At 27.8% G+C, this 24,957-nt stretch overlaps 1 protein-coding gene across 2 annotated transcripts in view; it reads left to right on the top strand.

Moving 5' to 3' along the window:
• The window catches only part of LOC136976470 (lachesin-like), a 190,947-nt gene that overhangs the window by 76,457 nt on the left and 89,533 nt on the right, over nt 1–24,957 (top strand). Inside the window, exon 1 of one of the 2 annotated variants that reach the window (XM_067271757.1) lies at nt 12,524–12,736. The exons of the other annotated variant lie outside the window; for it this stretch is intronic. Within the exon in view, the coding sequence (XP_067127858.1) occupies nt 12,676–12,736 (61 nt within the window). The 5' untranslated portion in view covers nt 12,524–12,675. Of the gene's footprint in view, nt 1–12,523; nt 12,737–24,957 lie in introns of those variants that run through there. 2 annotated transcript variants of the gene reach the window in all.

Here is a 24,957-nt window from a genome sequence, read left to right as displayed (position 1 = left end):
CATTAGTGTCTCCTCTTCTCTTTTGTCTTATGTATAGTTGGCATCGTTCCACTCCGAAGCATTTTTCCTTTACTTTTGTTATTTAGTCGATTCTCCTTTTCCACCATCCAGAAAAAATTGAAAGATCACTGAAAATCACGATTGAGTCTGCGGTAAAAATTCTTACTCCTTTTTTTCATATATTTTTTTATTTTTTATTATTAAAAAAAGAAAAATGGAGTCATCTTCAATTACTTTGCTGGATTTGAGTTTCTTCTGCGGCATTTTTATTCGTAAAAAATTTCCTTTTCTACTGTTTATCGAGTTGAAACGTCAAACAAGTTGTTTCTACTATTTGTGTAATTTATTTAAAAATTGATATTTCAATTTTTAACTGTTTACTGAAGAATGGAAGAAGAGTAAATGAATTACTCCTATACAGATTTGTGAGACGTATTTACTTTCCTGGAACCAAATTTCGATAAGTGATGACATAATTATTCAATATTTGTTAAATTTTGTGAATAATTTTCTGAAGGATATTGAAGAATAAACAGAAATATCCTTACAGTTCTTTTTTAAATTTAAATTCAAACCCTTAAATTAGCCTGTGTTAAGAACTTACTACTATTAATTTCCACTAGACTCTGATTAATAAAACATATTGAAGCGCATAGATCACACATATTCATCCAAACAATTCGAAAATATGTATAATATTTAAATTTATTCACTATTCTATTCACTAGATTATATTCAAGCGTGTATAGAACTAACAATAGTGATAATAACTTCATAAATTGAACAAGATTCCATTATAAAAATTCTTCAAAAATATTATAAATTCTTGAAAATCTTTAAGTTCAAATGATAAACAAGTATATTTTCGAACAGAATCAAGCACTTATTATATATATTTTATCCATATTCATGATTTTATTGTCGAATTTCTTATTAAAACACTAACAAAGAATTTAAAAACTCTGTAATTTTCCTTTTACTAAAATCACACGAGCAAATTTTTAATTTACTTCTCGCCTTAGATCTATTATTATTAAAATACAATGTTTTTTTCAGGTAAAACTTGAACCATGCACTCGGATATTTTGTATTTTAACACGCCTTTATAATTTAGAACACATTAAACTAAATTTAACGGAACTATTTGAAGTTCTTCAGAAAGAACAGATGTGTCTTCACTAAGTAATTGGTTATTAAAAGTTAACTTTTTAATTAATCTTAGAATACGACAGCTGGTGTTTTGATCAAGCACAATGAACTTGAATAACAATAGATACTACTAAAGTTTTAAAACAACCGAAAGATTAGGCTATTATTGACAATTAAAAACTTAGAAAACATCTAGTTAAATAATAACTTTAAAAAAAGAGATTATTTATTTAATACTAAAATATCTAATCTCTGTAAAATGAATCATTTATGATCCAATTTCTTTAAGTGTTTTCATCTTCACTTTCTCTACTACAGTGATGCTGTCCTGATACTCCGCATTCAACTACGTTTGTTTGAATCTTTCTTTATTACAAATATCATTTATATTTTTCAATTAATCAGTACATGGTATCTGTTATTGTACATAAACAAGTCTACCTTTTTTTTATATAAAGTTTAAGTCTCTGCAGTTTTAAAGAAATTGCGATTTATCTTTCCTTTTCTTTAAAGCATATTTTCTTTTAACTAATTCGAAAAAAATATTAGATTTTTTCGCGATTTTCTTAATAATTTATCATCGTTTCTACATAACTGTTATCCTCTCTTTCTATATAAATCTTATATAACAGATGAACCTGACTAGCCTTTTTCATCTTATTTTATTTATGTCATTCTGTTGTAAAACCTCTCGATTTCTAGTCAAATTCTATAATATTGATGAGTTTAATGAAAAAAAAATTGATATATTTGTAAAATATTTTTAATAATATTTAGTTTGGTTATTTGTTCTAATAGTCAAAGTTCCTATCGCATCTCAAATGATCATCCCTTGCTCTTTAGAATATCTGTTTAAGAGGATTTTCTGGCTTTTCTCTCAACAAAAAACGCATTTGGAAAATTTTTTAATGTCTAATCTCTAACAAAATGAGATTATATTACATTTTAAAATCTTAAGAAAATTTTTTATCGGATTTTATATAAGACAGAATTTTTTACATATATACATATTTTTTTTTTTTTTTGGTTATTCATCACCAAACTGACATGGAAATATCTCATTTCTATGAGATATTTTAAAATTCCTTAGTGTAATAAAATATTTTCTTTAAAATTTTACAAAAATATTTTTCTATAAATGTTTTTTTTTCATTTAAAAATATTTCAATAAAAGAATTTTTAGTAAAAGTTTATAATCTATTTATATTTTGAAATAAGATATTTTCGTCGGGAAAAAAGTTCACAAAAACTTATTAATACATAAAATTATTTGTAAAAGCATTCTTAATATTCATGTAAATATATTTATTCATAATTTATTAATATAATAACAAGATTTATTAAATTATAAGTTTATAAATTGTTTTTTAAATGGATCAAAGGAGAAAGAGGGAGCGAGAGAGAGGGGGGGAGAGAGAAATATATAAAAAACATTGTAAAATTTCACGAAAAATGGAAGATATTTGCACGATCTCAATTTACACTTTGCTTTTTAACTTTTTACGCGAAGAATTCTATATATATATATATATATTTTTTCTTTTCGTATCAGGAAACTTTTCTTCTCCATCCATTCGGTTCTTGGTGGTTCGAGTATTGACTGTTTGTCAAGCTTGGAATAGTTCTGACATGGCACACGTGACCAGGAATCGAATGGACACTACAGTCAGTTGAAGTTGCACAATGTCAAAAAATGAATAAAGAACATTGTCTGACAGGAAATGTGATGTCCAGTTAGCACGAAAATGCAATCTGTGGAAAGTTATGTGGGTATCTTTCTTTAATATGTACGCACCTTTCGAGATATATAAAATATTTATGAATAGAATTAAACTGGAAGACGTCATTTCCTTAAGATCTTTACAACTATGATGATAATAAAAAAAATTCTACAACGAGTAAAAACTTAACTGCATCTCCTTCCAAATTATCCATAAAACTTCAAGCAGATGAATAAACTTTAAACTTTTGAAAATTTTTAAAAATTTTCTTTTAAATTTTTGTAAATTTATTCAATGTATTAACTATGACGGAAATTTATTTTGTAATTGGTTTGTCAACTAAAATAAATTCCTGTTTTATTTGCGTTTTAATTATAACGAAAAGCAAAGATTGCAGTTTATGTTTGTACTAGAAAATATATTCATCTGGTGGATACAATTCTGTGTACTTTTAAATATAAAAATTTTTTAAATGTTTTTATGTAAAAATAAAGAAATTTTATAAACATTAAAAAATTTCTTTAATAAATTTATATCATCGAGACTAAAACAGCATTTATTAAATTTTAATGCAGAGAAAACAGAGACATATTTCATCCGAAAAAAAATCCCCACTAAAGATTTTTAATAATGCCATTTAAACTTTTTTATATTTGGCAGGGTCTATTGACGTCATACGTGCTTCGGTTTTTAGATAGTTTGTGCAGTGGTAGTTACTAAATCATCACTCATAATCCATACCTGTATCGCTCTGTTAAGTTCCATTAGCAACTGATCTTTATCGACACGTTGAAACTAGACGAATTATTATCATGTTTTAAAAAAATACTCGAAGAGTTTTATTGTAGACGAAACTTTTGACGTGTGACAAACTATTTAATAATTAATTATTTAAAAATTTTATTAATATTCCGAAAAAATACATACATGGAAAATTCAATGGTACTACAACACTGTTCACGGTTATGACTTTTTTCTTATTTAAATGAGCGGATAAAATATTATTTTAAGTTCTTTTAAAAATCTTTTAAAGAGATTTGAAAAACGTTTGAAAGAGATTATTCGAGAGAAATGTGAAAATGTAGATTCTACGATAACAAATTCTATAAAAGTAAACATGAAGTGCGATAGTGATATGTGGCTTCGGTAGAAATTGTTAGGAACTATCAGATTTCGAGGTTTAGTAGCTCACATGTGGTACGAAGTATTGATTTGTTTTGGCATGGCTTCGTGTAGGATTTTGGAATGAATTTAGAAATGTCAATGCAACAATCGTTTAGACTCTCTGCCACTTTTAAAATTAAATTGTTTTAATATATATACATATATATATATTTCCTTGCCTACTTATTGTAACAAGATTCAATTTTCTCGTGTAATAAATGGATTATCTTGTTCGACATAATGTCTTTATGTATAATTCGTCCATTTTTGAATGGTATAGTTTATTTTGTTGCATTTAGGAATAAAGATTTCATGTAAAAGAATTTGGAAAATTTGTTTCTTGTACAAAATTATGTTTGGAGGACGATCAAATACAAAAGGAATGCCTAAAATTTGGTTCTGCTACAAAAGAATGTCTAAAATCTCGGTGATAAACAAAAAGAATCGACGAATAGTATAAAACTTTATAAGAAAGTTATCTAAGACCTGGACTTCACTCAATAAACGTGTGAAATTTGATTTGGGAATAAAGAATATTTTAAATGTTTAAATTATTTATAAAATAACATACAAAATAATATAGTATTCGAATTAAATTATGTATTTTGTTTCAAAATTTATAAGAAAATAAATTATTTCGTCTTTATTATTAAAATATCAAATTTTCTTTAGAAAAGTAAGCTATTGTACTGGAAGAATTTTTAAGATTTTCTAGAAAAATAGCCTATTTTAAATATCAAATAGATAAGAATCGAAAATCTTCATCCTTATTAATTTATTAATAATCGAAAAATAAAATATAAATGATTTTGTTTCATTAATTTCATAGCTTCTTCTATATAAATTATCCCTCATCATCCCTCATCACTAATTTCTACTTGACTTTATTACATGATTTCATCGGCTGTCGTAAATTTAAGGAAATAAAAATCCTTTTAAAAATTAATTAATATATAATTATCTTAATTATAAAAAATAAATTAAGTATTATATTTATGTTCAATTACTATTTACATTCATCTTATTCATTGCGCCTATATAAATGTTTATATATCCTGTTTATTTATTTAAATTACATTTAAAAAAATATGAGATTTAATATTTTTAGCTTTAATAAACAAAGAGGGAAAAATTTTCATTTTAACATAAATTCTCTCGATTCTAAAGGCGAATTAATGTTTTAAAAATGGCAAAACTGTGTAAATATCAAAACAACGCAATCTGGAAATTCAAAATCAATAAATTTTATTTAAAATCTACTTTCAATCCAAAATAAAAGCAAATTATCCTGTTTAATTTTCTCTTTTTCTTTCTCAACTTTACTTTAAATAATTTTTAATATTCTCAAAACAAATTCTTTATCTTTAAAATCATTCATTTTCTAATATTCTTTCGCCTAAACTTGCTATACTTGAAAATTAATTTTTCCATTTTGTTTTATTTATTTTTACATTAAAAAAAAAATTATTATACAGAAAATTTTCTTAATAAATAAGTTAGTAGAAACAATATTTAAAAAATTTATAATTAAAAATTTTAAGTGAAAAAATGGTAACTAATTGCGATGTAGAGACGAAGATGGCCATCATCTCGATAAATAATTATTAGTATTTAATATATTTTCCTATCAAAGATAATAATAGTAATAAAGTAGAAGACAGTGGAAAGAGAATTTTAATTTATGGTAATAAATTCCAAAGCTTTCACCATGTAAATGATATAACGACTTCACAGTCCGATTAAACAGAATAGATACAGCTCTTGCCCGATTGGGATTAGTACAGTGTAGTGTAGCAGAAGCTTATTCTTCATACATACATAAGAGAATTTATGTATCTGGACGAAACACAGGTCTATTTTCGATTACTTCTCCTTCCAATAACGATCTTTATGTAAATTTTGGACATGTTGGGGATTACAAATAATAATAATAATATTTTTTCCTCTTCTCATTTTAGATAGAACGATCTTGTAATGTTATTTAAATTTAATTTTAAATATACTGCGAATGGCAGTTTTTTAGATGATCCATAAATTACCTATTAATGTTTGTAAATCTTATACATATTTTCTTTAGGTAATAACGAGATACTAAATATTCTGTCGATATATCTAGAGCCTTTTAAATTCAAGCTCTTCTGAAATCTTCCTATTGAAAATCTATCGCTGCAATCGAATTTCTGTGTTGTCGTCTACACTTTTTCCAATAAAGGGCTTACAGATAGAATCTTATGTCTGACTTTACAGTTTTATGTCTTCTATTACTGATATTAATAGCGTTATTAGGCCGAAGTGAACGTCTTGCTAGGTTTTTTACCTTCCGGCTGTATGTCTGTTCTCTGATGGATTTAGCGGTTTAACAAAATCTTCGAATCCAATTTTGAAGAAGATTAAATTGTAGATTAAACATTCAATCTTTTTTTCCAGTTTGGTTACAGTAACTCTCACTGTAGACCCTAGGGCTGAGTGTCTATATGTGTTAAAGAAAAAATGACTTCTGTGTAAAATTGAACATAAGTCTCATATTAAAGATGCCATATGAAATGTATAAGCTTGATTTTTCTAGCTAAAAATAGCCTAATTTTTTCTCATTTTTCTCATTTTCTTAACTGTGTAACCATTTCAAATCTTGTTATTGCTTCTGTTATTTACACAAATTATTTTCGTTCTTAACACCGAATAATCCAATTAATATAACAAATTTCTAAATTTTATAAAAATATTTTTACAGATTAATAATAAAAACTCCTCACACGATATTAAAGTTAGGCCTACTTGATGTAAGAGGTTAATTGATTATATAAAAGGAAAAAAATTAGCAGATAAATTTATGTGAAACTAAATTTACAGTAATGACGGTCATAAGAAAGCTATCAAATACATTATAGGCTATTTTAGATTCTTCCATTCGATTAAAATTGTTGGATATTTTATAAAATTCTTGAAAACATCATATATTTAGTCATATGAAGAGAATATAGAATGTAAAGTAGGTTCCATCATAATTTAACTACTATGACACCTATTAATTTTAGTTAATAACTCGAAATCCCATAATCCAATTTACCCGAAAATTAAACTATAAATTAACCACATAAATACCAAGCATAAAGCCAATTTTAGTCAAAATATTATTCTCTGTATATACTTAGTAAGTATCAAAATTACGTTACACGTATACGGAACGACATAAAAATCATTGAAATTTGTTAAGAGATTTGCATAAATTCTTAATAAAAAATATTATCTTAGGATATTTTTCGTGAATTTTATCTAAATCTTTGATCAAAATATTTGCCTTTATCATGGATCTGGGTCAAAGTTTTAATCGTTTTCAATTACTTTTTTCCGTTTATTCATGATTTCTCTTCGGTAAATCGAGGTTATTTTATAATGTAGCATTGTATTTTTTTTTGTATTTTAGAGTTAGTAGAATGAATATACATAGAAATATATATATATAAATATCCTGAAGTATTTATGCTCAACTGGATGATCAAGGGGTTGTTTTTGTTTCTCTTTCTCTTTGGAAAAAGTCAGTAAAGATATTAGTTCTTTATGTCTCGAACTTATTGACTCAAAAGTTTGGGAATATGGTTGGAATAAAGTTAAGCCAAATATCCTAGCTGGACATAAACTTTCGTTTATATCTGAGACGTTGATGCATTATCGATCTGATGTCAATCAAAGGAAAACATCGAGGTATAAGGCTCTAAAGAAAATTCAAAAGGGAATTTTTTCAAAAAATAGCATTAATATATAGTTATAAATTTAAAACAATTTGTATTACCAAAAATAAATTTAGTAAATTTAAGAATTATATAAAACTATAAATTTAAGTAATTCCACTTAACTTGGTAATTATTCTCATTTATATAAGAACAGATGATTTTTGAAGCATTTATCACATCGATAAAATAATATTTTACTTAATAAAATTTTTTATTCGTGTTTAAAATCGTTTAAAATCATTTCTTTCAATAATAAAAAAACAGAGTATATTTATGTGGACAATTTAAAAATTAAGTGCATTAAATAAATGACAATTTATTACCAAGAAAATAAAATAAAAATAAACGTAAATTCTTTTTAAACAAAATTATTTATTAAAAATTAATATTTTCATAGAATATTTTTATAAATAAATTTTTTTTTCATTATTTTTTAATTGTATTTCGATCGTGTCATAACGATGCGACGCGTTGCGACTCTCCATTAAACTGCACTCAGTAGATAATTGAAAGTGAGCTTAATGACAAGTAAATTATATATATCTTCTCTTAACTCATTTTTATTAACTATTTTTCATAAATTGTATTGAGAATGGATAGATTTAAACTTAAAAAAAGTACAAAAAAATCGATAAAACATTTAAGTTTGTTTTTTGGATAAGAATTTTAAGAGCGGAATTATTTTTTAGAAAAAATATAGTTTATAGGTGTGACATTAAATATCCGATATCGTGAGAAAGGCTAATAGAAATCGGTCGGATTGAGACTGTCAACTATTCTGCTAATTGAGCTCAGATTACAGCTTAAGTTCTGCACCAACAACGATTATTCGCTAATACCAGACAGTGCAATGTTTCGCTAAAGGAACAACGTTAAACCACGCTCTTTCTCTCCGGACAGCGGTCAATGAATGGTTTGAAGAAGAAAAAACCGCTGTACCAGCTCAATAAATAGATACTTCACTTCACAGAATTGTTCTAAACTTCCTTGGCTATATATTACACCGAATTCAACAATTCTTCACTTCGGCAATTATCTTGAAAATAAATGTAAATTGTATCTTCTCATATAAACCTTACTAAATGAACAATTATAAGTTAATGATACATATTCCAAATTGCAATTATCCTGATAAATTATATATCAAGTTTTGAGCCATATAAATATGCTAAATCGTCATTATCTCCTTTAACTAGACGATTATATAACCTTATAAATATGATAAATACGATATACAAATTATATATATATATATTTTAAAGTATTATAATTGTTAATCTAATGAAAAAGATTGCCAAAATAAATCGAATCCTTTATCCTTATGCAAAATTTTAATGGCTAATTTATTATTCCGAGAGAGAGAGAGCTTACATTTTCTCTTGAATCGACTCTCTCATCCATTGATCCTAAGCAATAAATTATCCAGGATGCATCGATGCAACAAATTAATTATCTCAACGTTTTGCATCTCGATCCTTAAACGCCATCTCTTTAAAAAAATGCATAAAAACGTGATTCTAAATACAAAAAAACTATCCTGATCCTTACATAATAGATCTACCCGAGCAATAAATTATTCTGATTCTCCAATCAATCCTAAATATCGATTTTTACGTCTTCAGCTTTGGAAGACCTCAAGATAAAGAGAATAAAAAAAATATAATAAAAAACAACTTTAAATCAACTTTATATATTCTGAAGCTGATGAATTATCCTTATCCGTAGAATTTTTTTCTATATATATATATATATATATATATATATATATAATTGACCAGTGTTAATTTGTAAGATAATTAAGTTGTAGCACCCAGATTAAATCTACAGTGGAGCTAATTGAAGAGACTGATTCAGTTTAAGGGAGAAGTACACCCCCCAATGACTAACTGTGAGTAACCCAGTTACAGTGCAGTGTCCAGTCGATGCTACTTCATTACGAAATGTTTTAAATAAGTGCTTCACTTTATGATTTACATTATTCGCTTATTACTAATCACATTAAATGTAATTATTGTCATAAGGACTATTTAACTCTAGCAAAATACATTGACTCTGTTCCATTTAATTCTTTTTTTTTCTTTCTTTCTTTCTTTTTTCCTCCTTCTCAACTTCAGAATTGTTTGTTAAATTTTTTATTTTATTTAAGAAATATTCTAAATATATATTGATTTTTAAAATATATTTATTTTTTGTAATTAAAATTTAAAATTTAATAATGTATTTTCTTTTTCATTTTTATATAATTATTTCTGTCATTTTATAATTTTATAGCTAATTATTTCTAAATTTTAATTATTAAAATTATTACTTAATTATTTTTAGAATTTTTTATAATTAATGTGACTTTTATTTGATACTTTCGCTTAAAGATATTATTAAATAATATTATATTTCATTTACCTACGTGAGCTTTAAAGTAATGCTTAAATGAATTTTAAATCATTTTTAAATGATATTAATATTGTAAAATTTATTATAAAATCTTAATAATTTATAAGAATATAACAAGAACAACCTATTTAGAGAACAAATAAAAGTAAACAAACAGCCAGATTTTTTATAGTTCAATTTAAAACAATATTTAAGGCCTAAAGGCATCATAGTATCTTATAAACAGTAAAAATTAAATTCCTCTAGAACAATATTCGAAGCTAAAAGAAATATTATTGTCTTTGATATATTGATAATGTGTAGGATTTTTAGTTATTTTACAATTTTATCATTTAATTTTTAATTTATAACGACATTTCAAATCTTGTAGTAAGTCTTGAAAGGGCTAAAAATTCATAAATTTGTCTTTAGCTTAAATAAAACCCTCGACACTTGCTTGTAGAACAATATGAAAATCAATCAGAGCTTATGCTTATATACACTTTAATTGTTTAAATATATCTTTAATATTATTAAATTTATATAAATGTTGGTGTTTAGTATAAATTTTGATGATTTTTTTTCTCACAGGCTTACATTTTAGATCAATAACAAGTGAATTTTCCAAAAACTTCACGTTTTATTTCGATAACGACACCTGCAACAAAATCAAAACATGGCTCGATCTTTAAATAGCAAAATATAATATTCAATTTAAAAAATAAATAAACAAGTAAATATACTTTATGAAAAAAGCGAAAAAATTATCTTTAATTCCATTTTATCCAATTTCGAGTCAATAAATTATTCAATGTCTTTAAAAAAACTTAAATAAAATAACTTTTATTAAAGAAATAAAAATCCGATTTATGTTTAAAATTAAAATTTAAAATACGTAATTTATAAAATATTTGATTACCTTATTTTTAAATTAAAAATATAAAATAAAACTGAAAGTGGATTGAGATGAAAAATACAATTCGAAGGAAAGTTAATATAATTTTTTAGGGGCTAATAGAAAGAAAAATGTACATATAATTTGTAAGGAAAAATTTCAGTTAAAATATATTCAAAATCTTACATTTTATTTCGAATATCTAATCATTAAATTAAAGTTCTAAAGGAATGTAGAAGGATACGTGTTCCTATCGTTGTTAATGAGTCATCCAATTATTACCAAGATTTGAATTCATCATCATTAAAACGAAAGAATAATTATTGTCCATTAGATAAAAGAGAGCTACAAATGATTCAGCGTATTAAGAACAATTTTAACTTTTACTATTTTAGAATTAAGCTTAGAGATGCCCGGGATGCGGGAGAATGACGTCACGGAGGGGGTAGAGCAAATTGTTCTTATGCCAGATGCTGATTTAGGAATGCTCGATACTGATAACGTTCGATGATACTGTTCTCTATCTGCTAATTAATCGAGTCTGACAATGCTAATACTATTCATTAACTAGGTTATTATTAAATGATTATAGTTAATTAAGTTAGTCTGATATTGTTAATGTAGGCTCTTTTCGCCGCCAATATCTGATACTGTTGCTTTGGAGGTAACGTTATTAATGCACATTCCACTAGCTAATATCTGATACTGATGGAGCGACTTTAATTGGTCTTAACACTTTTGACCCAGACACCCGATAACGTTAACACAGCGCTATTTGTTAAGTACTGTACATGTTGCCGATATTACTCTCTAACTAACACTAATGCCGTTAACAAACTAGTTCGGACACCTTTGGCTAATTGCCACGCCACCCAATCATCGAACTGATACTGATGCTAGAAAATTCTGATAGAACGAGCCGCAGCCCTATATAGATAATCAGCATCAATCATGACACCTAAAAGCAGTAGTAAACAAATGCCAAAGTTGAGGTCGACCCCATTAATATCTATCTTAATTATCCTCGACAAAACAAGAATATTAACCGCATATTGATCAGAAGCGCATCAAATGATACTGACACTAAGTGTAAACGAGAGTGGAGACAAATTTTAGCTTTTAAAAAATGAACCTTTTGTTCACACAGTTAGCAAAATGACGTCACTATCCGGGGGGAGAAACAGGGAGTTTATTGTACAATGGGATCAAGCAAAGGGAAATCCGGGAGTATGGGGAAATGGCTAATTTCCATAATCCTACCGTAAATTTTAAGCCTTTCCCCACTAAGAAGAAGGAAAAAAAATATTATTCATCACAACGCCAGTTTAGGTGATTCAGATGGGATACGATTTGTCAATGTTTGCACTGTTTTTACTTTAGTATGACTAATCTAATCACAAGTATACAGTAACGCTTCGTCAAAATTGTTGAAGGAGTTTTACCGCTAGCGTACAGTGCATGCGCAGTATTGGCGATTCCTGCGTGTCCCACAGCATGGTACACAGATAGACAGAGCTTGGAAACACGACGAGGTTATTGCTGAGAGAAGCTCGGGAGTAGAGAGTCGGTCTAGTTCCCAAGCCGATACTTGTGCCCGGATTGCGTATAGTGATGTCTGTACATCCCTGAGGTCAAGATCGCAGAAATGGTCCCGCAGCGACGACATCTTTCCACAACTATATACCTTCTACTCGGCTGTAGTGCAGGTATGCACCGTTTTATACAATCATTTTCACATTTTTTAAAATCTTTTTAAATAGCTTTACACTGCAGATATAGAGTTATCAAACGTAGAGAAAGTAGCATATTTTTTAAAAAAGATTACTTCTCTAACACGAACAGAGAGATATACACGTATTTAAGAGGAGGGGAGAAATTCTTTTGATTGATGAAGGGTAGATATTGTATATTTTATCTAACGTTGCAGAAACTCAGTTTACGAAACCAAACATTGCTTTTGTAAAGTTTTAAAAGATATCTGTCGAAACAATTAAGAGTGTCGAGGTATAAGAGTAGTCGATTTTCGGTTAAAGTAAACGTCTACGAGTTGACAAGTGTCTCCAACTGCCAAGACATAACGAATGGACTTTGGTACCTGTTGACAGATCTGAAATCGTCTTGTTCTGTTGGATATATTTATGGTTTGGACTCACGAGACAGCTATCAAGTCAAGACTAATGTGCACGATGCACGACACGCGACACAGTCTTCTATCCAAACTTAAGCACTTCTACGAGTTGGGGGATTAGGGATTAGATTGGTTTGGGAGAATCGCTTATTCCGCTAACTGGAGCAAAAACAAAAAAGCTATGCATTCAAATGTCACGGTTTATGAAGAATTAAGAAGCCATTTTATCATTTAATATAGCTATTTAATCTTTAATATAGAATAAAGAACATATAATTGATGATAGCATCGTTTACAGATCGATTGTATCGCTAATAAGACGGATACAGTTACAGATTGATAATGATAATTTGATGCTAATGCAAATAGATGTTGTGATTCATAACAAGTTTAATTAAATGTAGGTTTCTTTTTATTTAGATTACTTTATATAAATATTAATTTCTATAAGTGATAGTTGGAGTTTTAAAAATGAAATTGGGAATTCATGATAGCGATATGAATGCGTTTAAGATCACTTACAAAATATCAGAAACTTGTAATGTAGAAAGGCAAGTAAATTCTAAGGGGATACGGATACCAAAGGCGTATAGTATCGATAGAAAATAGCACATTTGAATACCACAAAAATATTTGGTTAGATCGATGTGGCGTTTTATCAAACAGGGGTAGAATAAGGAGGAGATTCTAACAGGGTGACAAACTTACCTGGAATAGATTCGAAATTCTGCCTGGAGCACGTGTGATTTCTGTTCTCTGTATCCCGAATTCGTTGCTGAATCACCAGCCCACCCTTCATCTTCTCCCCATCCGAACAGATTCAAGCAAGCTATTCACACTTCTCTCTCTCTCTCTCTCCCTTTCTCTCTCTCTGTATCTAGTTGCTTGCGGGATAAAAATGGATTTGACACTATTGCTTGATTTAATAGTACAGTGTTGGATGGTATGATGGGACTCTTTTTTCATTTTTGGTTTTCTTTCATCGTCACAAAGGTGATTTTCCTTCTATTTGATACGTTTATGGTCATTTGAGATTACTTTATTCAATATAGGTTTGATCCAATCCCCTTATTTTGCGTTTCAATTCTTGGGATAAAGAGCTGAGCTCAACTATCTTTTATTTATGATTTATAAGGATAATGTATGGGAAAGGGAAAACAAAATTAAATAAATGTAAGTGGAACATTCGTATAACATAATTTTATATATATATATTTATGCTTATTTCATTCTAGGAAAGGAATATCGTGGTGATATTTAAAGTGCTGTATCTCGGGCCTCCGTTCAATTTACGACTTTCCAAAAGCGTGAAATGTAGCGGGTTTGTTTTCGTTTAGTTGTTAAGTTCTATATCGATTTTGTAAAGCACCTTATAAATTGGGAGGAGGGTACATTTGTGTTACGTTTGGGCGGAGCACTCGACCGAAAGCTAAGCAAAAATAGAAGTATATATATATATATATATATTTTTCTTTTATTTTGACCGATTTTTCAATAGTAAAATGACGTTGATAATGTTACAATGTTCCCATAATCACTCTTAAAAAATATCGGCTACAACAACGTTGCAGGTTTCAAGAGAAGGTAAAAAAAAGAACAATTAAAGCAAGAGTAACAAATAAATTCTACAGTAGAGAATGACAACAAAATGAAATTTTTACAGAAATTGCCTAGTAAACCAGACAAAAACATTTCGAAAAACAAATTTGCGAACCTGAATAGGGCGGAAACCAATTTAAGTTCGCAGTTGCTATAGAATTAAATAAAACCGAATTGGAAAAAAGTTATTAGATAGAGCGAACCTGTAGATTTTCAATTCAAAAAATCGTGTAAAGTTACTAAAATATAAACATTTGTTATCGTTTAATTGTCACAATAAATAAAAATATACAATTTCTAATTTTAAACTGAGGAAAAGTTTAATTTATTTAGAAGATAATTACAAATGTACGCATTATATTCGTTAGGTAAAATTTTGAATTCCTAACCCCTTATGCTCATCAGATAAGAAAATTTTGAAAACTTTAATCATTGATTAGTTAGCATTAAAATTTTCCTAGAAATGAAAGGAAAATATTTTGCTGTAATAAGTCTTAAAAGGAGATTCGTTATGTAAATGGATGGCAGAATCACATGATAAGATACAGTGGATCGCTCAGATTTCATGGCAGGGTAATTACCGATGTCATTCATTGTCAGGAAACGCATCATTTCCACAAAGATGACATTTCCTGTCATCTTTATTAATTACTGATGGTAAAAGTATTTTTAGTCCAACAAACCTTAACTACTAGGAAAGTTATGAAGTGACCATAAACGGGACATTCATCACTTTTTCTATTACATCATGCATAAGTGAATTAGAAGGTTAATAGAAAATTCAAAGTAAATTTACTTCTCGTGGAAGAAACATTTACTTTAGAAATTCTTCAAAGATAAATTCGGAAGTATTTGTTTCCTACCGGAAGATAAAAAGGAAATATTTGAGCTTCTCGAGAATTTCAATTATTTTTTTTATCGATTTAAATAACGTTAGCTCGATATGGGTAATTACAATCTAAAGGTAAGATAAATAGATATAAGCCACATAAGTAAAGAGGAAGGAAACTGATAGGAGAAACAAGGAAGATAAGTGGTTGTCCTGGAAATTGCGGTAAATTAGTGGGTAAATACAAGAATTAAGTATGACTAAGAGGTGGCAGTGGGACTAGGAAAAGTAAAGGATAATGAAAATATCGGGCTTAGGGCCGAGAATGAAAACTGGTCGGATAAATCAGTAGGATATACATAAGCTAGGTTGGGTAGATAAGATAATGATTTGCGGAATAGATAGGAGGGTAAAACAGCGCCTGACAGCATGTGTAATGTTGGCAAAATAATCCGGTCGATAGAAAAAGACAAAAATAATAATATTTTGAAAGTATATATTGTTAAAATGCATATAAAAATAATAATGAATAAAAAATCATCATAAGTATAATGGCGGATGTAAAGAAAACGGCACGAGTAAAAAGAGCAATAGTTTAAAAAGGTATAGGCTGTATAGGCTATGTCAGCTACAAAATAGTAACTAATTATTTAAAATAAAAACTAAATAAATCCCGAGAACGAACAGGTTAAATAATTGCAACTAGAAAATGTACTGTACCTGCGGATGGAGCCCTTCAGGCAATAATTGCAGTTATACACTTAACTTATTCAAACTACTTAATAAACACAGCCTCTAGAGATTATCCCGAGGTCTTTATAGCAATTAGAAATTTAACCTCATCAGCTATCCTTTCCAATTATGATTTAACCTTGTGAAATTATAAGAGTATATTTAAACTGTTTATGAGAAATTATAGTGTTGTCTACTCAAATAAATTCATACTTTTACTAAAGAAATAGCTTTTAAATGCATGCATGTAGATATTTTTTCATTATTTTTTTCTTAATTTTTACTTTTTTCGGCTTAAAATTAAAAAATTCATATTTAAGATCATAGAATGTGTGCAACATAAGTGATGTGTCCACATTAATAAATAAATATCCTATCAAAACCAATTACTGAAATAACTTTTATTTTTTTAATTCTTTTTCTTCTTATTATTTTTTAAACTTTAATTTGATATATTCTATAATAATTTTGTTTTATGTTGTTTTTTCATATTTAAAATGTAGTAACTGTCACTTTAAATTTGAATTCTCGCAAGATTTGAAAAATAATTACAATTTCTTTCGACTCGATCATTCCAATCAGAAGAAAAGGAAGAGGCATATAAAGAGAAAAATCAAATTGTAATTATTTTTCAATTCGTTTTTTAATATTTATAAATAACTTACATAATATACTTCGTTGCAAATTATCAACATTTTGATGAAATTATTTAAATATTCCATTAAACAGATAAAGAGATAATGATTCTAGCATCATGACTTGTTTTAATTGTATTCACTCTCTTTGTATTGCAGTTACTACCTCTTTCTACTTTTACAATATATGAGAATAATGTTATTCATTTCAGCATCTTCTGTGTCTTACTGAATGATACATTCAAGCAAGCTTTTCCAAACTAAACTTCCTTCACTAACTGACCTTTGGAGAAATGCTGCCTCTTGGTAAACGACCCTATTCGAATTTTTATTTACCCATATTTACCCTACTTCTGTTTGCTCTCGATATTCTTCCATTCCTATTTACCTTCCTGCTTCCATTATTTTTATTTATCTTCCTTATTTCCTCTTTATTCTCACATTTCCCTATTTTCATCCTTGCATTTCTTTACTTTACATTTCTAATTTTCATTGCCACTTTCTCTCATTCTCATTTCCATTTTTCTAATTTTCAGTTGCTACTTTCTTTAACTTTTTATTTTTATTTTTTCTAATTTTAATAATTATTTTTCCATTTTATATTATTTTTTCAAGATAAGAAATTATAGCAGTTTTTATATAAGTAATTATTTCGTAATAGAGATAGGCGCAACGTACATAAATACACAAATTTATGCAAGAATTATATAAACTCTTTTAACTCGTGTTTTAGAACTATAGATTAATTTAAAACTATTTTTAAAAATTTAAATGTTAAAATAGTGTTTAGGAATTAATTTCGTTCGGGATAATTAATTCACCGCTTCCTTATTGAATTATCATACTCAAAAATTAAGCAGAACAGCTTGTTTTATAGACGAAACAAACAAATTATTTTTCAAAATTCAATTTGTATGTTGAATATTATATTTTACAAACAAGAAATTGTTTAATTTTTTATAAATTTAATGTAGAACTAACTTTGTTGGAAAGTTTTAAGTCAAACGTAGTTTAAAATTCTGTAAATGTGTAAAGAATAGAAACAATTGGCTTAAAATCTTGTGTGGTTTCTATAGAAAAATGATAACTTGAAACAATGTTTCATAAATTATTGAACTGTAAACTGATACACAACGTGGAACCGTTCAGTATTGAATATAGAATATCGTTATGACTCCTTCATGCAAACAAACCATACAACATCGTTAATTAAAGCATGATAACTGGGATAAAAGAGTAAAATTTCGATATAAAAACACGATTGTTTCTTAAGGAATTTTATAAAAAGTAAACAAGAATAGGTGAAGTAGAAAAGCGATGCTTCAAATGGTTGAGCAGCAATTAATCCTATTCGCTTTCTTTGTAAAAACTTACTCAATTAAACAGAACAATCAGCAATGAATAGTCAGAGCAGCATGGAGCAGGTGACACAGTTCTAATTTCCACTAATTACGGTTGCACAGCAAAGGGAACAACCATATTCAGCTTGTAATGACTTTATGAGAATATTTCTCATTTACATGCGCCCATCTAATTTGCTCATTGTCTGTCGAAACAAGCGGTATCATTATGCAACCTCATACGTCATCATCCTTTACCATAAACAAACTACAATTGTTTTCTATTTATAAATTAAGATTCTTACATACTGAATCATAGTAGTGGTAAGATTAAAAGGGATGTAGATCTCGATTGTTCCCATCCTACATCATTTGTAAGAAAGGTGTGCGGTTGTTTTTTTAATATTATTATTTCATTCTCTCACGTATAGGAAGTAAAGATAAAAAATATGAGTCCTCCGGTTGTTGTTAAAGCATTATTTTTCCTCGCTCTGTCAGTTGTATCATGCGTGCTACCTTAGCATGATTTTAGTTTTGCGGTCGTAAAGCAATGAAGAGTATAGTAATAAGGCTATTTATCGTTTTATTTGATGTGTCTTTCTTTGGTGATTTATTATACTAAAAAGATATACTGCTACAGTTATAAACATGCCAATTTAACATTAAAAAATGCGATTTTTTTATTTAAAACATCGAATTTCGTTATATTTTTACTAGGAAAATAAATATTAACATTCATTATCGATTAATTTCGTTTGGTTTATAAGTATCATCAGCTTTTCTACTGGTTACAATTTAAGTTAATCGTTTCGTTTTAAAGCATACTACCAAAGTAATAAAACCCAATAACGTTAAAGATCAATTGACTGCTTTATTTTATCGTATTTTAAGAGAAAAGTTACAATAATAAGGATTTTTATAGGTTAAATGTGATTAATTTTAGCATCTGTACGTCTAGAATATAACTAGATGCTAAAATATTAAAAATTATTAGTGCTATTTTAAGAATTAACCTATATATATATACGCATTAAAACTCGATTTAATAATTAATTTTATTAGATAAAATCTGCGAGAATGCTAATCTTATGGTAATAAATAGTTACTCTCCGGAAAATGTAAATGGTATAATTTAAAAATATAGATAGAATAATAGTAATTATTTAATTTATTAACGCAATTATGTTAAATTATAATAATATAATTCTTAAAAGGGGAGAAATATCAAATTCCTTTATAAGTAATCGATCATCCCCAAGAGAATTCAAGCGATTTTTAAAGTTTATTCGGGATAATCTGCGATTAAATTTTGGTCACCGGACCGATAAGTGAGTGCTCATCGTAACTATAAATCGCGTGATCGATGTTGTTTGTACACTGCGTCATGTGATTGATCATCGTGTCCTCGATTTCTCTCTCAATTATTTGAAGCAGAATTTCACAATCGGTTTTTCCTTCTTATATTCCTGTGTTGGTAACGTGATTATTTACAATAGAATAATTATTTTAACAACGTTACCGTCGTGTAATACTCGCCAGTTACGTGTATCGTACATCACGTGATCGTTTCTGCGATCACGAAACACTGTTACGTGACAGCCATCGTTACGCATGCATGCGGAATGCGATCACATGATTTCTTTTCCAGGATGATAAATTCTTCTATGCAGTTATCACGTGATGGTGTAGGAGAGCATTCTGATCGTGTTGCTAGCAGGAGAATAGACAAAGTTTTGAGGAATTTCTTTCGTAAACGAAAGGCAATTGCTCATCAGTCTTCGTCCTGTCATTAGGTAGTAATTTGTGAGTGACTACACACCGTCTTGCTGTAATCATAGCGTATTGCATTTTGGGAAAAGAAGAGAGCTAAACTCGTACCACGTGACCATGTGTTGTAGTTTTCATCCGTGTATCATCTTATTAGACACGTCCGAAAAATGTGTATTAGCATAAATTAGCCTTTATATTGCGCATTTAATAAAATCTTAACGATTTTAGTAATTAGAATTTGTGTTTCCCTCTAGTCAATTAGCGTTTTTAATTAATTAGTTTAGAGAATTTTTAAGATCCTTTCTCCGATCAAGTGACTCTTTCGGAGATCGGGTTTGACCACGTGACTGGTTTTCCGATAAACTGTGGAATGTTCGCTACCTTCTCTTTCCCTCTACCCTTAGGGGATACTACACACGTGATTGCTCTTACGCGTCACCCGAATACTAAATATAGTTACGCTTTATTTAATTATTCGGTCACGTGATTGATGAATAAAATATTTTATTATTAGATAAATAAAATAATTTGTTTTTATAGCGGAATAAATCAATTATTATTATTATTTTAGAAACACGGCAATTACGTGGCTGATTTTAAAGCAATTTTTTTTACGATGATTATTTCGATTATTTTATTATCATTTTTAAATTGAGTGAAATGAAAAATCATGTGATATAATGAATATTTTCGCTTTGTGGATAATTTAAGATGTATTGTTGCGTGATTAGGCATTGTCTGTAAATGTTTGTAACGCTGATTGTACACCATTCTTATTGATAACGTGATATATATATATATCTTAAAAGTAGTGCATTTTGTTAATTAAAAAATATAAATCATTTACAGTAATAATTGTCTCTTTGCTCCGAAACTGTGATATTTTACCAGTTTATGAAATATTGTCATCTCTAGTAATGAATGAGTCCGATGGATGATGATTCACTATTTTTCTTCTGAGTCACGTGTATCAGTAGAAGTGCTAACAGTTTACCTGACGCTGTTTAATGGAATGATATAATAAAGACAATTGCAATTAAATGAAGCAATGAAATTTTCTATGCTACGGTTATTAAGTGATGAAATTTTGATTAGGTTTTTTAAAATAAAAATTGTTTTAATTGCTTTTTTATGAAAATGTAATTACTTTGAGATTTTTTTCTGTGATCTTGAAAGAATACGATTAACATCTTTAATTCAATTAAACAAATATGGCAGTATGATGCTACTTATATAGATACGATGAATTATGGTACAATGGTGATAAATTGCGAAAAGTAATATTAGCATATTAATCATAAGATCACATGATTAATTTATGGAATTTATGTAAATATTATTAACGACTCCCTTTCTTGAATTAGCATATACGTGTATTCCTATTAAGCTAAATCACGCGATCATTTGGTTTAAACATTTCCGTCGCGTCACGTGATCATTTTCATTATCTCTTCGTGCACACGATCATCTGCTTGGAATTATCTGTTTAACACCATTTGATTATATACAAGCGTGTATAGATCACGTAACCGCACTCGCTTAACACCAGAGTCAGCCTCCCAATCACGTGATCTTCAGAAAGCTCATTATCTTCTCTCCCGCGAGACATCACCCGGAGAAACTGTACCGGATGCTCTTCATCGATTTTGCAGTGGGAGAAGTAATGTTAAAAGGAATAATTATGCTAGATTTGGCCGAATGTTACTATAGTAGTTGATTTCCGCTCCAGGATGACTAGTTTCCTGATTATCCGCTCGTTTACCTCTCCAGTCAACTTACTCCTTTGGTTCACACTCCATTATTTCCTTAATTTTTCCATTGTGTTATTAGAGGTACAAAGCGTATACGACAAGCTTATCCTACTATTACAGGAACAGAATTCATGCCAATCTATCTCTTAACGTGCCATTCAAGGCATCATTTTTTCCTCCTTTGATATTTGATCATACACGTGTCTTGTTATTGCTGTAATCATATAATGTTAATAAAATATTAAATCTCCTTTAGCCTCTGACGATTTATTATTCTTCAAATTACTTAAATTCCACCATTAAATTTAATCGTAATTCTTGCTATTATCCTAACAAGCAATAGCATTCCCCTTTACGAATGGTTTCTACTTTATACTATTATATAAACAATTATATTTATGAATAAATATAAGCAATACACCTTTGCAACTAAAATAATTTTGACGTGTAATTAAAATAGAAAACACGCAATGGAATGCAAAATTTACAGAAAATTAATGCAATAACCAAAGTTTAAAGATAAATTTTCTTCGTACTCCTATAGCATTAAAGCGGTTAATTATTAATGTAATTATAATTCAAACAAAGCGAAAGCATTACAAATTAATGGTAAATTAATTAAAATTAATAAAAGTAAAAGACACGCAAAGATTTATAGGACCGTTTTATGATAGAATATTTTTGAAAATTGTTGATGCTTCAGATAAAGAAAGAATTAATATAAAAATATGATATGCATACATATATATATTATTGAAGTTTTATATTATTAGAAAAGAATTTCTTCTCTCATTTGTTGTTTTTTTTCTGTTTCCTCAGAGAATAGCAAAAAAAATTGTACGCTTTTACTTTATCTTCCGCTATGGAGAGTTAACTTAGTTCACAAGGGAACCTTTCATTTTTTTGTTTTTTGTAAACTTCTAAGAGAAACTTTTGCTATCTCTTCAATTTTAAAAATTTCTTAAAATTCTAAACACTTTAAAACACAATACTTGATTAATTAAAAAAGTATAAACATCATTAAAAATGCAAAATCATACAAATTTAATTGCCACCGATACTGATAAAACAACAAAAAGTCGACGCAGCACAGCGGATTATCTAATTAAATGTGGAAATTTCGAAGGAGCCTTTAGGCCCTAAAATACCCGCCTGGGACCAACGTAGAATCAGAATTGCAGTGGCCCCATACCTCTGATAGAAAAGTATGTAGTAGGACCAATTTGTTCAACAGATCGGAAAAAGAGAAAATGGAGTTTGTTGCTTTAATCTGCAATCATTTGCCCCTGACAATGACACTTCTCCTACATGACACGAGCCATGCGGAGAAGCACAGATGGGTTAATGAGGAGATTGGTGCAAATATGAGTAGAGATTTCACCGTTTAATGTTAGAATATCTGCAAGATTAGGCATTATTTGATTGTAAATTTATTTATTTCCTGTAATAATTTGCACTTAATATTGACAATTATTAAATTCTAGCAGTAGGAACGAAATTATTTTAATACAGATAATTGATTAGTTCGAAGTTTGATGCATTTTGCATCTAGAAATATATATATCTTATTGTAAAATAAATGCATACAGAATAAATTTATCAATTTAAATTACTTGAAGTGAATAAAAATGAATTATAAACTCTGTGATATTCAATATATATATATATACCGTAAAACAATCGCCTTCTCATCCAAATTTTTATTTAAAATTTGTAAATTTAGATATTTAACAAAATCTTAATATTAATATATATAAACATTTCAATGTTTCTCACTTTATTATTTTAGTTTCCTTAATAATAAAATAAATAAAACAAAATAAATTTTGTCGACGTTAAGCTTCATTGTGTTACATTCGAAAATAATATCTAATTAGAATTAAGCAGTTTATAAAATTGAGTTAATTAATTATAATTTTATTATATCATTCTTATAAATTATTATATAAATATTTACTCACTGTAAATTTCTCTAAAATATATATTTTTTGCACATTCTTTTTAATGATATAAGAACTATCATTGATCTAAAATTAGAATATTTACCTCAATTTTTAGAAAAGCTTAATTTTAAATATTTACTCTTATTTATGTAAAGAGCATTAACCACTTTGTTTTATGTTCTTATAAAACATAAAATAAAAGTTTGATATTAAAAAAGATTTGAGATAATTATAAGTAAGGTTTAAATATTTATAGTTAGTAAACTAGTTAAGAATGATATTTTAACAAATTTAAAAATTAAATCAATTTATTTAATAATGAATTTTAGTATTTATAAATTAATAGTTAGAGTGAAATTTAATTTGAGTAGTTTTGTTTATTTTTAAGTTAAATATTAAGAAGGAAACGATATTAAAAATTATAAATTACCCCTCAATGAATTCAAATATTTATTGGGATGTTGAAAGTATTTGAGCAATTAAAATTATTCGAGTGAAATTGTGAATTTAATTAAGTTAAAATGTAATTTAACTTTTCAAAAGTTACTTAATGTATAAGAGGTAAGACTATAAAGTAAATAATTTTGTTTTTCATTTAATCTAAGTATATATTTTAAAGTAGAAAGTCTTTTTTATGATTTTAATTGTTGAACATTTCTAAACTTGAAACACTTCATAAATTTTATTGTTGTTTGTAATGTTCTGAGAAGTGAAAATTAACTCTTATATAGACGAATAATATTTATACATAGATAGATTTTAACTCGATTAAACCCTGTAAAATTTTAGAAAATTGGAAGATATGCAAGAAAATATATGAAAACATGGAATAAGCGCCTAAAGAATTTACACATCCCTATCATCTTAAACCTTTTGGTGAATTTAAGATTTGCATCGGTTAGCGGGAAATGGAAGATGAGTATTAAAACGAAACAGTTTTATTTAATAGAATTCTTTCCTATTTTACTCTCTTGCAACTTCTCTGAACAGTTTTTACAGAGTATAAAGGAATATTTTACACCGTAATAAGAAACTAACGGAGAAAGAAATGTTATCGTTTAGTAAGATGCCCAAGTACTTATACCAGGAAATGTGCACATTATTAGTTATAAAGAAGCCTTTAAAGAGATTGAAAGTCGAACTGTTCTTATCTTTATTTCATTTCACTTTCACCCAGAAGTAATTACCTTATTTTTCTTC

Source organism: Centruroides vittatus, unplaced genomic scaffold (genome assembly GCF_030686945.1).
Source record: "Centruroides vittatus isolate TY-2023 unplaced genomic scaffold, ASM3068694v2 contig_400, whole genome shotgun sequence".
NCBI lineage: Eukaryota > Metazoa > Arthropoda > Arachnida > Scorpiones > Buthidae > Centruroides > Centruroides vittatus.
Note: the sequence above shows the minus strand (reverse complement) of the source record. Positions and strands in the feature narration are given on the sequence as shown.